Source organism: Poecile atricapillus, chromosome 1 (assembly GCF_030490865.1).
Source record: "Poecile atricapillus isolate bPoeAtr1 chromosome 1, bPoeAtr1.hap1, whole genome shotgun sequence".
Classification (NCBI taxonomy): domain Eukaryota; kingdom Metazoa; phylum Chordata; class Aves; order Passeriformes; family Paridae; genus Poecile; species Poecile atricapillus.
Genome location: NC_081249.1, coordinates 94,620,959 through 94,636,903, shown reverse-complemented (window position 1 = coordinate 94,636,903; position 15,945 = coordinate 94,620,959). Strand labels below are relative to the sequence as shown.

Here is a 15,945-nt window from a genome sequence, read left to right as displayed (position 1 = left end):
GCCTGGCAACACTCTTGTGATGTACTAATACCAGGATCTCAGTTACAGTGAAATTATCTGTTTCCCTGGAGTCTCCAGAAGAGTCAAGAGACATCGTGAGTTCCGTGTGGGTGATGAAGATGGGTCTTAGTTTTCATAGGCTTAAATTAACTCTGGGCATTAGTGCCAATTTAGAGTTTGTTAATTAGAGGTATAAGTTTCACAAGCAGAAAGAACCAATTTTGATGTTCTAATCTGACTTCCTTTTTTAAATCATGCCCTTATAATTGCATATTAGTCTAGAAATCTGGCCAAACAAGTTCTAAACAAATCAAGACAATTAAAGGAATCAAAACCATTGAGGAAAGACAAAAGGACAAAACATGCACAGAAAGTAAGGGAGGACAGGTAAAGACTAGCAAGGTTCTGCAACCACACCCACCAGCCACAGGCAGATCAAAGATGAACCATGGCAAAGCATACAGAGCGGACAAAAGAGCAGAAGGAAAAGAAGACCTAAGTCCTTCTCTTCCTTCTATGAACTATGACAGAAAACAAATACACAATGACTCCAAGTCAAGCAGCACTGTTCCAAAAAGCTACTATCCTCATACTGGATTCCATACTGACAACTGAATTTTATCCAGTGCTTCTATCACAACCAGATCCTAGGAAATTTAGGTAGAAGTATTCCTTAAGGACATGAAAACAGTGCAGACTACCTTTATGCTCCACAACATAAATAAATATCTTAATTCCAAAAACTGTGTTATCACTAAAAGACCCTCTGTTCAAAACAGGTCAAAGAACTACATATTTCATTCTGAATTGACACAAAGTCACTACTCTGCAGAATTTCATTCATTTCTGTCATCTAAACAACTGCTAACAGGAAAGCAGAGAGAAAAGGGGCTTTTAACTTGAGTTGAATCAACTCTCTGCAATTCCTGCAAACAGTGGTTTTTCTTGTTCCTCCCTCTTTTAATTGTTTCTGTCTCAGCACGGGCATCCCACCTGCAACAGTGAACAACATGACCGAAGTTATTCCTGATTCCCTCATTACTACACGGAGCTGAGACCTGAAGACCAGCTGCCATCAGGTACAGCACAGGTGATTCTGTGTCAGACAAGCCCAATCTACTTACACAGCCTCATCAAGTCCAGAGCTGAGTCTAAATAGCAGACAACGTTTGTCTGGTGAGGCTTCCAGTTACAGCTACATCAAATTTTCTCTAGCAAATAGTTTGTCAAATAGCATGGTTTGTGGTCAAGCAGAACCATTCCTAGAGGTGGATCAAGCACAAGGATTTTTGATTAACAAAGTGGATTCCGAGCTGATCTAAAATAATCTCACTTCTTTTTCCCCATTTTCTATTCTGGCTAGAGTAGGAAGTAAAAACCAAAACAGCACAAAAACTAAGCAACAGTATGTAAAATCCCATGTAGGGGATACTAAAAAAGCTAAAATTTGGGCAAGTGTACAGCTTTCTCTTTTCAGAAAGTACTTTATATACAATGTCAAACCTTTATCTGACTGACAAGGAATAACCAGAATAAATGGAAGTACATTTTTTTAAAAGGATTTCTGGATGCCAGTATTTTCTGTGCTGAGTTATTTTGGAATGATAAATAAAATTTAGATCAAAACAGATGGTTCTGAGTCACATATAGAAGAGGTCATATTCTTTCTCCAATATCCTATTTTGTAACATACTTTCCTATTTGGACTGCACTGACAATATCTGTTGCTGTTCCCATGTGTGCCTTCTCCAGAACCCTTTACCATCACAATTAGATTTTCCACGCTTTCCTGTTTCTCGGATATCCTGAGTGCATGAAAATATTAATTTGATTTCTTTTCAACTGAGTCAATCCAGCACATATAACCTGCAGGATGGAGCCCTAGATTCTCACTTTTCTTGACATTACCTAAAATGTATTTTATCTATTGACTTACCTTGTTTAAATGTCACCTTCCATTCTGAGTAATTCTCAAATTAAATTATACAACTAAAATTTGCAACTTGTTAGAAAGTTGAAGATTGTGCAGCCCAAGAGCTGCAGAAAATGGTAGAGAATTCCCCATTTTGTTCAAAGCAGAGATTTTTGCAGCACTATAGGACTCCTCAGACCCTGAAATACTGGTCAGATACTTCCATTCTTAAATTCTGCCACATACCAACAAGTATGCCTGTCCAATGTCCCTTTGGCACTTGTCAAAAATTATGTTCAGAAGAGGTCTTGTGAGTATTCCCCAATCTGAGAGTGAACTAACAGTACTCCTAACACATTTAAAGACAAATATACAAACCCTGTTGAAGTAAGTCAGGCTGATCAATCATAAAGGAAGAAAAAAATAATTTAAAAAATTTCATTTTTAGAGTAATATTAGTAAATATGTAGAAAACTTACAACAATGTAACCATTTAAAAATTAAGGATAATTTGCCACATAACAGCATGGCAGTAAAATCATCACTATGAGTAAATTACATAGTAAAGTAAAAACTGCTATGAGTAAAAGGAACCAAAATCCTCTGAGAGAAGGTGATCCAGAAATACAAACTCATCTTCTTGTATTCCCACTGTTCTATCTGCAGTCAGGAAGTTTTATGTAACAGTACAACATAGCATAATACTGTAGAGAGTCTCAGATGTCCACTGGGATTACAGCATATCTTAAACTTCTTAAATTTTTTGAATATTTACAAAAGTCAGATGAATAAAACAAAGAGTAGTTCAAGATGTCATTAGGAAAGCCTCCAATACAGCAGCCTCATTGTAAATAAAATGATAAATATGTGTTTTGGTCTAAGCCAAAATTGGGAATACCCAATCAAACAAAGATGCAGATGTGTTACATTATCATAGCTCAACATCAATAATGTAATTTTTCGGGGGGAAACCAGGAATGTGACTCTGTTGTATTTTACAAATTCCTTGGCTGAACAGTTTTCATGAAAGGCTCTCTATTATGACACACATGACACAATTCTCACAATGAATTAATTTATATGAGAACAAACTAGAACTGTTCAATACCAAGTTCACAAAAGAAACCACATCACAATCCCAAGAAACAAGAAATTTGGTAATTTTTCTCACTTGAGCATATTTTATTTTTAAACAAATTCTTGTTAAACTTATGCTTACCAGGTATTCAGGGACGACACCTTTGTAAATCTCATAAAATTCTTCCACATTTGTACGCTCCAGGTTGAACTAAGAAAACCAAAATGTTAGCCAGTCTGAATTAAACAACAACAGGAATACACAGACACCCCTTCTTAACCAGCAAACATTCAGACTCCTCAGAGTTCTACTGGGTAAAAGGAATGGCTTTACTACTGCAATATGAAGCTTGTCAGCAACTTAAGTCAGTGTTACCAGAGGCAACATAGCACACAGTATCTTTTTCTACATCAAATACAAGTAGACAATGTAGTGTTGTCTGATCCCACTAAGAAAGAAGATATTCTTCCTTTGTGATAGGAAGAATTTCCTTTGAGTGATAGGAAAATATCAGATCTTGAAACTTCTACCAGAATTGAAGGGAAGGAACTCTTGGGAACAATCTCTGTACCAAATCCCTTTAACTGCTGAGGGTGTTCAGGGTGTCAAAATCCCTTAAGTACTTTTAAAAGCATTCCCCATAATTCATACTAAATATATATCTTAAAAAAATTAAGGAAGGATATTAACAATAGTTTCATTAATATTAGCTAGTACATTTTGTAAAGATATCTCAAATTGCTCCAGAAGAGACAGATAGCATTATCTCCCCTCCTATAGGGAAACTCAGATACAAGGAAGTGAACTGTCTTGGCTCAAGGTCACCAAGCAAGCAGAAACAGATTAGCAGACTAATCAGATACTAAAACACAAATATCACAAGGACAATGCTGATCCCAAAACATTGCCACAGTCTGCACAAGGGTTTTATACTGCAGGAAGACACCTGTGCACTGCTATGATGTGCATACAGCACTACTCCAACTTCTGTTTATCATAAAAACACACAAAAGGGAACCTACCATCTGCAAAGCCGAGATCTCAAATCCTTCCTTGAGGATGGCTTTTATAATCTTTCCAGCAAGCCCTGAAGAAACATAGAAAATACAGTATGCAATTTTAAAAAGCAGAATTTACAACTAAAAGTATTATGCCAATATACTGCTTATTCTCAAATTGAAAAAACGGTGTTTGTGTAAGGCTGTGAGAGGAAGCAGAGAGCAGAGTTCACACCCTCTATGTTCTATAGGAGGTTACAAGTTGATGGCCTCAAATAACTAAATTCCTTGCAGCTGTTGAAGAGCATTTCCAACAAAAAAAGATAATTAGTGAAGCCTTTGCTTTTCTCAGATCAACTGCAAAACATCCAGTTGCTGCAAGACCAAGATTTAGATTTTTAATAAAGACCCATTGGCAATACTGATGTTAATCAGTCATCAATTCAGAGCACCAGCTGTCTTTTTCTTTTTGCAGGTCCTGCTTTAAGCCAGAAACAATGCAGGATGATAACAAATGTTGCCAATAACCTAGCACAGGAGTTCATGTCTTCTATGGGAAAAACACATTAGTGCAAAATACTCCTACTCCTTCAAAGTTTATAGCTCACAAATATGCTATTGCTGATGATACTGCCTGCTTATTCTCTCCAGAACACAACCTCAAAAACTGAATGATATTGTAAAACAAAAAACTGAACTTTTAGAAACGAGAACCGCTGATTTTCCACTGAATGTATATTTTAGATTTGCACAGGCCATTTTGAAGATTATGTCAGCCAAGCACAGTACTCTGTGTGAGTGAATTTCACAGAATCATTGTTTATTATAGAACACAAATGCTTGTCCTCTAGTACAACTTGTGAGAAACTACAAATTTCTGGACATTTATCTAAAAAAGAATTAGTCATAGAAGAATACCCTGTAATGCATGATAACAGTAGGATGTGACTCCTGGTCATTAGGTCCACTTATTAAGCAGTCTTTAAATTAAAGGATATTCAGCACTACACAAACTTAGGAGATGAGAATAAAACAAAGCTTGTATGGAAGTTATAGTACGCTTGAGACACAGCCTACTAACACCTGTGGCATAGGACTGGGGAGCTTCCTACCACATTAAAAGGTCAATGGAAGCTCTGAGTAAATGAGACTGAGAGTTGAAAGGTTTTCAAAAACTGTATCTACAAATGAAAATAAAAAAACGTGTCCCTGAAGTATTTGCAACCATATTTTCACACTATGGTTTATGTAGAATAGCCTTCCCTCTACAAAACACTGCATATTTCTTCCAAAAATATTCCAGTTATTAAAGGGAAAACCTAAGATTTCAGTGAATACTCAGTCCATGCAGCTCTTTGTGTTTAAAGAACACAGAAACAAGCAAAGGCAAATACCATTCCTGTCCCACTACACTGTTCCACCATGTTTTGGTGAAAGTTTCCTTTTAAAACTCCTGTGAACCCAGGGGGAAAAAAAATCCCCCTTTTTAAGATAAAAAATTAAACAACTGCAACAGCAAAATGAAGGGTCTTGGACAGGTTTGCCCAGGAAATGCAAGCCCACATCACAGAGAGAAACCACAGCTCTGGTTTCTTTTTATTCACCCTGCTGGAAAGGCTGAGCAGCTCAGATGCTTCCACACGGGTTCCACTGAGGCAGTGAGCCTTCAGTCTTGTTTTCAGAGGTGAATGGACAGTTTGTAAAGAGATCAAGTGACTGGCTGGTAATCATTCAGGAAATGAATAAATAAATTGAATAAATAAATTAATTTAATTCATTAATTAATTAAATATGTGACACAGCCTAAACATTTCTCCATTCTCAATCTTCAAAGACAATACTCTAGTCAACTGCTATACCAGAAACCAGCAAAGATGAAGAAAGAGCACTGACAGATAAATGGTCTCTGTCACTTGCAGGGAAAAAGCTATGAGAAAGGTAAGGGACAGCTGCTTTGCCTGGCAGATGTCCATTTTACACTTTATCAGTCAAGAATGGGCTACTTGCATTTCACTCTCAGACAGCAAAAATCTAATTAAAATACATCAAGTTATGGGGTATTATGGAGATCTGTTTTTTACAGAACTTTTGTCTTCAGCAGTTTTACAACCTATAAGCAAAATCCATGTTTTAGAGAAGCAGAGGGGGACTCTATTCAGCTTTCTGGGCTGTTTCTCTACTGAGGTCACCAAGACCTATCTCTTCTATAGAGAGGAGATAGTCTCCTTTAATGATAGAAATTAAAGTTAGAAGGTATTTTGCATAAAGGTCTCCAATGCGAGGTTTCTTTAATAATTGTGATAAATCTATCAGGATTTTCTTCTCCATATTTCTTCTTTGTATTTCTGAGTTCACTCCCACTCAGCAGAGCACTTTGTTGCTCCAGACAGATTGCCCATGTCTGCAATACCCAAAAGATTTACTGTCACCATTCAGACAGACAGACACCTCAGCCACAAAATTCAAAAAGTGCCTTGAGGAAGAAGAGCCATGAGATTTCATTTATGTTTGAAAAGCTGGATGTTAGCTCCACTTCCCAGATGTGAGAATTGAGGCAGAGGAGCATAAGCAAGTTGCCAGTGGCGGCACAGATCCTGTGACTTGCCCTCCCTTGTCCCAGTTTAGGCAATCCACATATCATTTCTCCTAGGGACACTTTCCTTTCAAATTCTACCTGAACCAAAATAGAAACAAAAATCACAAAGGCAATCCCCAAGCAACAGAAAAGTGCCAGCTCAAGGCTCAACCTGGGATCTGTTTGAGGCTTTCAGCCAGTTGCATCTCTGAACTGGGACATAGCCTCTTCTTTGGGGGCAGATAAGGCTCAGGAAAAGATGAACTAATTAGAGTGCCGTTTCAGCAGCTTTCAACAATTCTTTTCAACTTTAAAATCCAAATCTGTAGTGAAAAAACAACTTTCTAAGGACCCCTCAAAAAGGGTCAGTGGATGTTTAAAATGTGATTACAGTAAGAACCCAAATCAAAGCTGCAGATTAGGCACCAGTTATGATGAATTTTCAGTTGCAAAGCACAAAAGAATCCCAAGCATTACTAAATACAACTGAGGGAATTTAACACTAATCCGAGCAAAGAGTGAAAGAAAGGGAGCACAGGCACACATTTAATGTCTGCTGGGCAGCATTATCTTACATACCTAGTACAGGACATAATCACTTTCCAATATAAACAGGTAATTTTCCAATATATTTTAATCAGGTAAAATGATAAAGTACCAAGACTTCCTCAATTACATTAATATTATATGACTTGTTGCTTTACAACATACAGTATTTGAAAATTGTCCTTCATTAAGAAACAGAAAATAGCAGGGAAGATATAAGACTGAAAATGTTACAACTGTTCAGAGAGTTAGACAGTGGGATAAAATAAAACAGTTTAATGAAAGTCACTTTTAACCTAGTGACACTTAAATCAATGAGCCATAGCAGCTGTGCTACCGGGACCTTTCAGTCCCAGCGCACTATGAACCATCAGCCCTAGGAGTAGGAATGTTACATTCTCTTCTCTTTCTTCTTGGCCTGTTTCCTAATTTAACCATTCCTCTGTTAAAAGCTCATTAGGCAAGATAGCAGACTGCTTTCAAAGCAAGGCAAGAACTAGATTCCTCATCTCAGTCTCCATATGTCATTTTTTAAAATCCTTCCAATAATTAAAAATAATTCCTCTTAAACAACAGGGGTTTTTTGACAGGAATACAAAAAATGCCATGACTGATCAGATTGATGATCCACCTCATCCAGTAACATATTTCTAAAAGTAACCTGTACTGGGTGCTTAATATATCACTAACTATAAGTAGCAACTTCATTTCATGTCTTTTTCTGACATTTTGAAATGCAATTTTGCTTCACAGTATAATGAAATAATCTGATCCTTTACAGCCAAGTGGTAAGGTCCTATTTCAAAACTGCAGAGAATCACAATCAGGCTTGACTCCAGGCAAAATCCTTTTTGAACTCTAGAAGATAGAAAAGTGGGATTTAGAGTTGGGCCCTCCTGCAATATATTTCAGTTGAAGTTCTTGCTAATCTTTGTTTCAGACAACATTGAAAAACACTGGGCAGTAAGTAAATGATGATGTCCTTCTCAAAGAGTGCACTTCTTCCCATCAGCTGGTCAACCTAAACCCTGAAGAACAAGGTTTCTCTCTCTCTTCTTCTTTTTCTACTTAAGAATAACACAACTCTAGGTATTTTTACTATGCAGCATAAATACACTATTTCTAGACTCCCCAAAAGTTTGGTAATGGTGAAAATCTATAATTATCGGTCTCCCAGCCCCACTGTGTACTGCATGAAAAATAATATGCAGTCATTTTTGCATCTGTGCTCTGGCACACCAAGAGAAATGACAGAGGGTCTCCCCAGTGACACGCTCTGGACCAGCAAAAGAGAGTCAAAAGTCACCCAGGTTAGCAATGAGGAGGGAAAGAAAAGACCAGTGGATACAGACGGGAGAGAGAGGAGCCTGTGAGGAAACGATGAGAGAATATTGTTCATAGTGACAGAGTCCAGGATTTTCCATTATTCCTCATTTCTGACTAGGTACTGTATTAAAGGAGAACCTTGAGAAGTTTGAAGGGCAGCTTTACAGACATTTATGGAGAACTATGCCAACACTGCAGTACTGGTGAAAATCTTTACAGAAAATACTAACAGCTAAAGGAGCGAAGACAAAAGATATTACCATGGCCTTACTGGAAAATAGAAGTCAGGATAATGCTAGCACAAGAAAAATTATGCATGCAGATTGTAAATCTCAGGGGGCCTTGAAACCAAAATGACTGAGCATGTGACGTGGCTGAGAACAGGAACTGACAGATTCAAAGGGGGTGAAAGGTTCAAAGGCTTAATTCCAGCTGCAACTTTCTGAACTGCTATGAACAAGGCAAGACCACACATGTGAATGTCAGACAGGGCATTATAAGATGCAGAATGATGAAAATGCATAGGGGAAAAAAACGTATTCTGGGAATTTTTGCATGGGAACAAAAGTAAAGAGTCACATTTAGCATTCAGAAACAAAGGCCCACAGAGAAATCCACAGCAAAGATCATAGCCAGACTACACAAAGTATCAGCAATTTGGCTGGGCAGTGTGAGCCATTGGAGAAGAGAATTTGAAGAAAGCAATATTATGAAGAAAGGTCAATATCTGTGCAACAGTTATGCTGAACCCAGACTGACAATTGTATATCTACAAGAAAAACCCCAAAACCCAGAAAAGCTTAGTTTTCTGTCTTTGTTCCTGTGTTAAGAAAAAGTTTGAAAAAAAAAAATGCAGTTTGCTTTGCTCTTTCTTTCAAGATCTTCATTACTTTGTATTCCTTTAGCACATCCACTCAGATTTTTTTTTTTTTTTTCAAGTTAAGAAGATAATGTTCAATCATGCTGGCTAGTAGAATGTTTCTATGGCTATAATGGGTTTCATTTATTTTTGCTTATTTCTTAAGTGTGAACAAAATTAAATACAATATTTTAGCTGAGGCTGTACCACTGGATCATACTAGGGTGTTCAGTATTATAATTCAAACCATTCACAAGCTTAGAAACATTTCTTTCCTTTTTTTCTTGTTATCCCTGATGAAAACTGTGTGTGTGATTTCTCATGAATAGTCACAGTAATAGAGAGGAAGTGGTTAAAATTATTCCTTGGAATGTGCATTAACCCCTAATTAGAAACAATAACTTTAATCTACTATTTCACTGTCAATTAAATTAATTCTGGAAGTTAAAATCTTCATGAGATCCCCTACAATTTGGAAGGTTCACCAACTCACTGTCCTAGAACAATAGTAAATACACTGTAAGCTCAATAATTTATTTTGAGCTTGGTAAAAGACTATCACATATTCCTACATTCTGTGCCTTGGCTGTTTTCAGGTCCAGTATCTTGCCTTTCTCCTTATACTCTGATTTGAAAAGGGCAGTAAAAGAAGAGGCTCCAACAGATTTACCTTTTGCTCCAAGGTACAGTGAGTTAGATTAGGCATGGCCACATTTTTTTCATTTTTCTAAAATGTTCCCAAAAATTTCTGGGTACTTCAGGTTCTGTTACATCACCAAATATCAGGCCAGTGATACACTACAAAGTTTTCCTTAATGATTACATTCGTAAATACGCTTGTATTTTGTAAATGTACTTATAGAAAGCTGTATATTCTTGTCCTACCCATCTCAGGTTAAATAAATTAAACCCATCAAATTTTCATTGGCTAAATCTCTAGTTCTTGTTGCTCTCTTTATCTGTTATTTTTGAAAAAGAGTGCACAGAAATTGCACATGATACACAAGCTGGATTCTCATGATCATTGAGCAGAACTAGTGGGTACACAGTGAACACAGATTGTGCCTGTTTTACCACTATACCAACCATTTCTCTACAAACTTTTCACTGATACCCTGCCAGTTCTTCTCTATTTTATATCTGTGCATTTATTTTCCCTTCTCCACTGTAGTGCTATGCAGTTTATATTCAGTTTCATCATCTTCACATCACATAATTTCTGCAATTCATCAGGAATGTTCTGAATTCTAATCACATCTTTCAAAATTTCAGTAGGCACTTGGTACCATGTGTGAACATTGCAAGCATGCTCTGTCCTCACCCATCCAAGCCTTTAATGACAATATTGACAAGCCCCAGGATGCCTGACAAGACTTCACTTGGTAAAGCTCTTTTAATTTGACGTGTTCATGTCCAGTCCAACATTCAGGGAAACACAGCTGTGTGGATGCCTATGCTGTAAAGATCTAAATATACAAATTACTCCACTAAAGGAAAATTCTGGTTTCCTAATAGCAAAGAACTTTCATAAAGGCATTCATAACCAAGTGAATCAGGCTGTCTTACATTTTTTTACCTTCCTTTAGAGAAAGTATACTTGGAGAATTCAGAGATCAATATAGCATATTTTCCTTCACAAAAGACATGCTGGAAAATGTCCATCAACCACTGAGTGATTTCAATGAAATAATACACTCCTGATTCATCAATTTCCTTGGTATGAGAGAAGTTTCACTATCTTGAAATTCCCTGGTCCACTCTTAGAGTTGACTTTTCTCTAATCCTTTACAAGTAAAAATCCCAAAATGCAGTAGTAAAGACTCATTTCTAATGTCTTTTTTTTTTTTTTACATTAATACCATTGTTCCTGCAGAGAGATGATTTCCAGCAATATGGACACCACCAATATAAGTCTACTGAACACAGCAGCAAATACCTTCATTCTAGTTGGAGGATACTTATGAGCTTCAGCAAGGATTGGTTGTGCCATTTGATCTGTTTGTTTCTCTGAACTGTATCTTCTCCTCTTCCTTCCTGTCTCAAACTGCCAGCAAGGATTTTCAAATTCAGTTCACCTCCTCCCCATCCCAAATCTATTCAAATGTAAAATATTATTTTTCATACTTCAAAAAAATAGATGTCATTTCCCCACTAGCCATTGAAATCCAGAATCAGTCTAGCTGCGACACCAATGCCAAGGTGTTAAAACTTTAGGCAGAAATAAACGAGAAACACCATGGGCTCAGTTTCAAAACCAAGCATCCCAGGCAAGGAATATCCATCATTACAACTACAGCAAAGAATTAAAAACACAGATGGAAGCGTATGGATGACTGATCTCATGAAAGCTAAATTTTATTCTAAAAAAATGGTGATGAAGTGCCAAAGTAGGTTGTTTTCATTTTAATCACTTTTTCCTAGCTTCTCTAAAGAGAAAAAACCCAACCAACCAAAAAAACCCCAGCATCACTAGACACCACCAAATGCTTCAACACCCTATATATTATATATATTCAAGGAAAACATAAGAAACAAACTGCATTTCATTTGCCATAAGTACGTCTCCTCCCTGGGCAAATCTGTCTGCAAAGAATGCCTGCAGCTGAAAGCACAGTGTTTTACTAGTCAGTCCTCACATGACTGCAGCACTAAGATTGCCATACTCCATGTGGGAATACCCTGAGGTCACATCTCAAACTATCCACTCTGAAGTATCTGCAAAGATTTGTGTTCATTCCACAATTTTTTTCTTTTTTCCACATCCAGACTCTATCTGCAAATTATTCCTTCCAGACTTCAAACTGTTAAGTGCATCAAGGCTAGCACTGATGCCCTCTGGCACTGTCTTGTAGACAAAATCCAAAGAAAGGTTCTGCCTACAATGAGGTAAACTCCACAGCATCTGCACTTCACCTTTCTATTATTTACACACTTATCACAGACAGATTAACTTTCAGATTACTTATAAGAAGATTGCACTCATTTTTTCTCAAGCCAGTTTTCTGAAAACCCTGTTCTAATTCTAGGTCTCCTGAAAAAAAAATACTTAATTACTCAGACTTATGCCTAAAAGGGTAAAAAAAAAAAAAAAACAATTCCAGAGTTTTCGTATCTAAAGAATGCAAATTGTCTTGAGAAAAAACTATGAAATAGATAAGTAGTGCTGAGAGTGATAATAGATTTGTACCTCTACTATACCATTCTCTTTTTCATTTCCAGCTTATTCAACTTCCTAACTACAGGCATGTAAGCACACTTACCATTATAGTGAGGTGAACTGGACATTTACAGAGCGATGCCTTCTCTCTTTCAAAGAGCAGCAAGTGTATCGTGTGTCAGGACAGTTCAGTTGTCTACAGTCAGATAATCCACTACAATGTTGGATTCCCACACTCCGCAGTCCTCTCCCCACTGTCTCTTATACAGGAAATTCACTTGAGATTCTACATAAGTAAACCTTGTTTCTGTACCTGCCTGAGACTGAATTACCATCCTTGGTACTCTTTTTGTCACATTCAGGTTTGTCTCTGGAGCTACAAACTACTCTATCAATTGGAATTTTTCTGCATATATTTATTTTTACATAAAGAAGGAAGTATGATTCTTATGATTTCCTGTGCAACATTTTGTTAATCAATGTAAAGTTCTGCAACTTTCTAAAGCTATCCACTAGCTAGTAAGTTAATAGAAGAGCTCTGTAAATTTTATCATCCACTCAGAAAAGGTCTAAAACCACGTTTCCACACAATATCTTTTCCACTTGGCAAGAAGGTATTCCTGCACCTTTTATTTTTTATGAGATTTAAATTTTGTTCAGTTGAATACTCTGGAAGACAGCACTGGTTTTTTGGGTTTTTTTTTAATTAAGAGGAAAAAGGATTTAACTTGCCAGAAATGTTAGAACAAAATCTCAAGCTTAACACATACATAGGAGAGCAAACCTGTCTGGGTAGTTAGTCTCATGCCTAGGACCTCTCAAAACCGTAGAGGCTTCCTTGCCTCTAGGCAGACCTTTCAGTTTGCACACTGCACACTTCTGACCTCAGTCTTTAAACCTTGATCATTGCTATTTTAAAATTTTCCCCCTGCTAATTTTTCCAAGGAAAAAGCTAAAGGCCACATCAAAGAAACTTTAAAGCAGTCATAAAATACCAAAGTCTACTTCCTGCAGCAAACATGACTAAACTGTTACACATAAAAATATTAAAAGTTAATCCCACCCAGTGATCTATGAGGTGCTATTTCTGCTCACAAAACAGTCGAATCATAGCTGTCCTAAGGGCATTAAACTGATATTTATCCATTCTGGTGAATTTACAAGTTTGGCTTCTGAGCACTAGTGCTAATACCTCCAGATCTACTAACACCAGGGGATTTACAAAAAGAGAATGTCTAAGTGATTGCAGCTATGATCTCGTATCTCAAGTATCAGAACCACAAGAAGCAGGAAGATCACAGAACACAGACCCACACTAAAAATTTCAAATTATTAAACAACTTGAACATACAATCCTAGAGCTGTGCTTACTAGTTACCATACTCCTTAACTGAAAACTGGTCTCAGGAGAAGAGGAGGAAACTGAAAGACACTGAGCAGTGTAACAGATTCTAGAGGGGACAAACCGCACCATGTCTCCCTGATGCAACCCAGGTCAGAACAAATTTTCCTGGAGTAGCATCAAGTTGGTTTTGCACTCTTCTAGCTCTCAGTGAAGAGGAATTAGACAACTCTTGCAAAGCCTCTTCGGAGTTAAAATACAACCACCTCACTGCTGCCAGCCAGGGAAGCTCTCCATATCCACTGGGAGCAGCCATCAGTGAGCTAAAGCTGTCTAGTCCACAGCTCTGGGCTACACTGCCTTCCATGGCATACCCATTTCTGATCCTCCACAGAAGATGTCATGCTGACACCAGACTGGCAAAATAGCCATGGCCTTACTTCTTAGCTATGGCCTTACTTCTTTAAGAGACATGCATGGCACGCGTTCCTAGAGGGCCAGTGATGCCATCACTCCAGCATTACCAGCACACTTGACAGCTGAGGTTAAACTTCACCTTAGTCCCCCAACACCCTTTATCAGGCCTCAGGGTTCCCCTGCAGCCTGGCAGACATGCTGACACTCCAGTTTACAGGAATTCTCAGGTGCCTGGGCACTGCACCAGGTCCTGCTGTGCTTGGCTGGGCTGTGCTGCTGTGGCTGCCTAGTACCAGACGTTTCTGTATGTCCATCAGGAGAGAGGCAGCAAGGCCACAGATACAACCAATACTGATTTTCCTCTACTTTATCACTGGATAGGAACCAGCTGTGGCAATCAAAGTCATTTCCTAAGAGAGTATTCTGCCCAAGGATTAACCAGTATAAACTAGAGATTACATCCAGCCTTTTGTCAGCAAGTTAAGCTCACCAAAAAGCACCCTAGTTTACAACCTTGCAATTCAAGAAAATCATCTTCCAGGACAGAAAATCAGGAAGATTTTTCCTTCTAAAAATCAGCTATGCAACAGACTCTGGAGGAAAAAAAAAACTCTAGGGAAAATGGCTAGAAAGCAAAATTCATTAATTCAGTCAAATGTCTCTACAGAAATAAAGACTAAATCTCCATATAAACTCAAGTACGTAAGTGAAACTTCATGTAATTGTAAATATATAATGAGTAGCTTATATTCATGGTAATTAGACAATCAAGTTCAAAGCCTCAGCAGTGCATAGGAAATAAAAGGGTTTATTTTTAGATACTCAATACTGAAAATTTGTAGAGCAGAAATCAAAACTCCAGTGCAAAAGAGGTTCTGCTGCTCTGACCCACATGATTTTCTCTCCACGCCTCTGGCTTTGCCAAACCACTTTTTCCCACTGCAGGCCACACAGGATTTCTTTTCCTCTCCAGCTGCTGTGTTTCCACTTACCTGATTGACTGTGTGTGCAGCTTTTGCTTTACCTATTAAACTGTCCATATCTTAACCCATGAGTTTCCTCACTTTACTCCTCTGATTCTCTCCCTGATCACAGAGAAGTGGGCAAGTGGTTGTATGGGGTTTGGTTGCCAGCTGCAGTTAAAAGACAATGAAGTATTAAAACAGTTTGTTGACTGAGAAAACTCAGTTCTGATTTCTTTGCTCTATAGAGGGTAGTAATCACAGATGCATGCAGGGGGAATGCTCACACAAGATACACTTTCGGTCTTTCAAATGTTAGTTGCTTTTTGGCAGCCGTCCTCTGACTATCCAGCTCTCTGTGGTGTGCGAAAAAGGACTATATAGGGGACACTCAGACCAGCACTCACACTGCAAAGCTGGATGTGCACATACATTTTTTGTTTACCTACATCCATATCTCCTCTCTTCACCACTCAGCCTCCCAGAGGGATGTGCAAATAGGGTCACAATTTGTCTTCTGGCAACTCAGAAAAATTCAGAGAAGTTAAAGAAAAAAAACCAGGAACAGACAGGACACTATGAAATCTACAGAGATGAGAAAGATTAAAAATAGGAAGATAAAACCTGAGCTCACTAAGATAAGAGTCTGTGCCTCTATATGTAATAGAAATTTTATCTTAAGTCTAAAAAAACCAGTCCAAGCCATCCACTTTGCTATTTTTACACTCAAATGAAGGACCCTAACAATCCTGCCACAGAAAAGTTTCTCCTCT

General features: G+C 37.8%; 1 protein-coding gene across 1 annotated transcript in view; it reads right to left on the bottom strand.

Annotated features, from left to right (window-relative positions):
* NME7 (NME/NM23 family member 7) overlaps positions 1–15,945 on the bottom strand; it is an 84,448-nt gene that overhangs the window by 32,801 nt on the left and 35,702 nt on the right. The window contains exons 8-9 of the mRNA XM_058837934.1: positions 4,013–4,077; positions 3,132–3,200 (exon numbers count right to left, since the gene is read on the bottom strand). Of these exons, the coding sequence (XP_058693917.1) occupies positions 3,132–3,200; positions 4,013–4,077 (134 nt within the window). The remainder of the gene's footprint in view (positions 1–3,131; positions 3,201–4,012; positions 4,078–15,945) is intronic.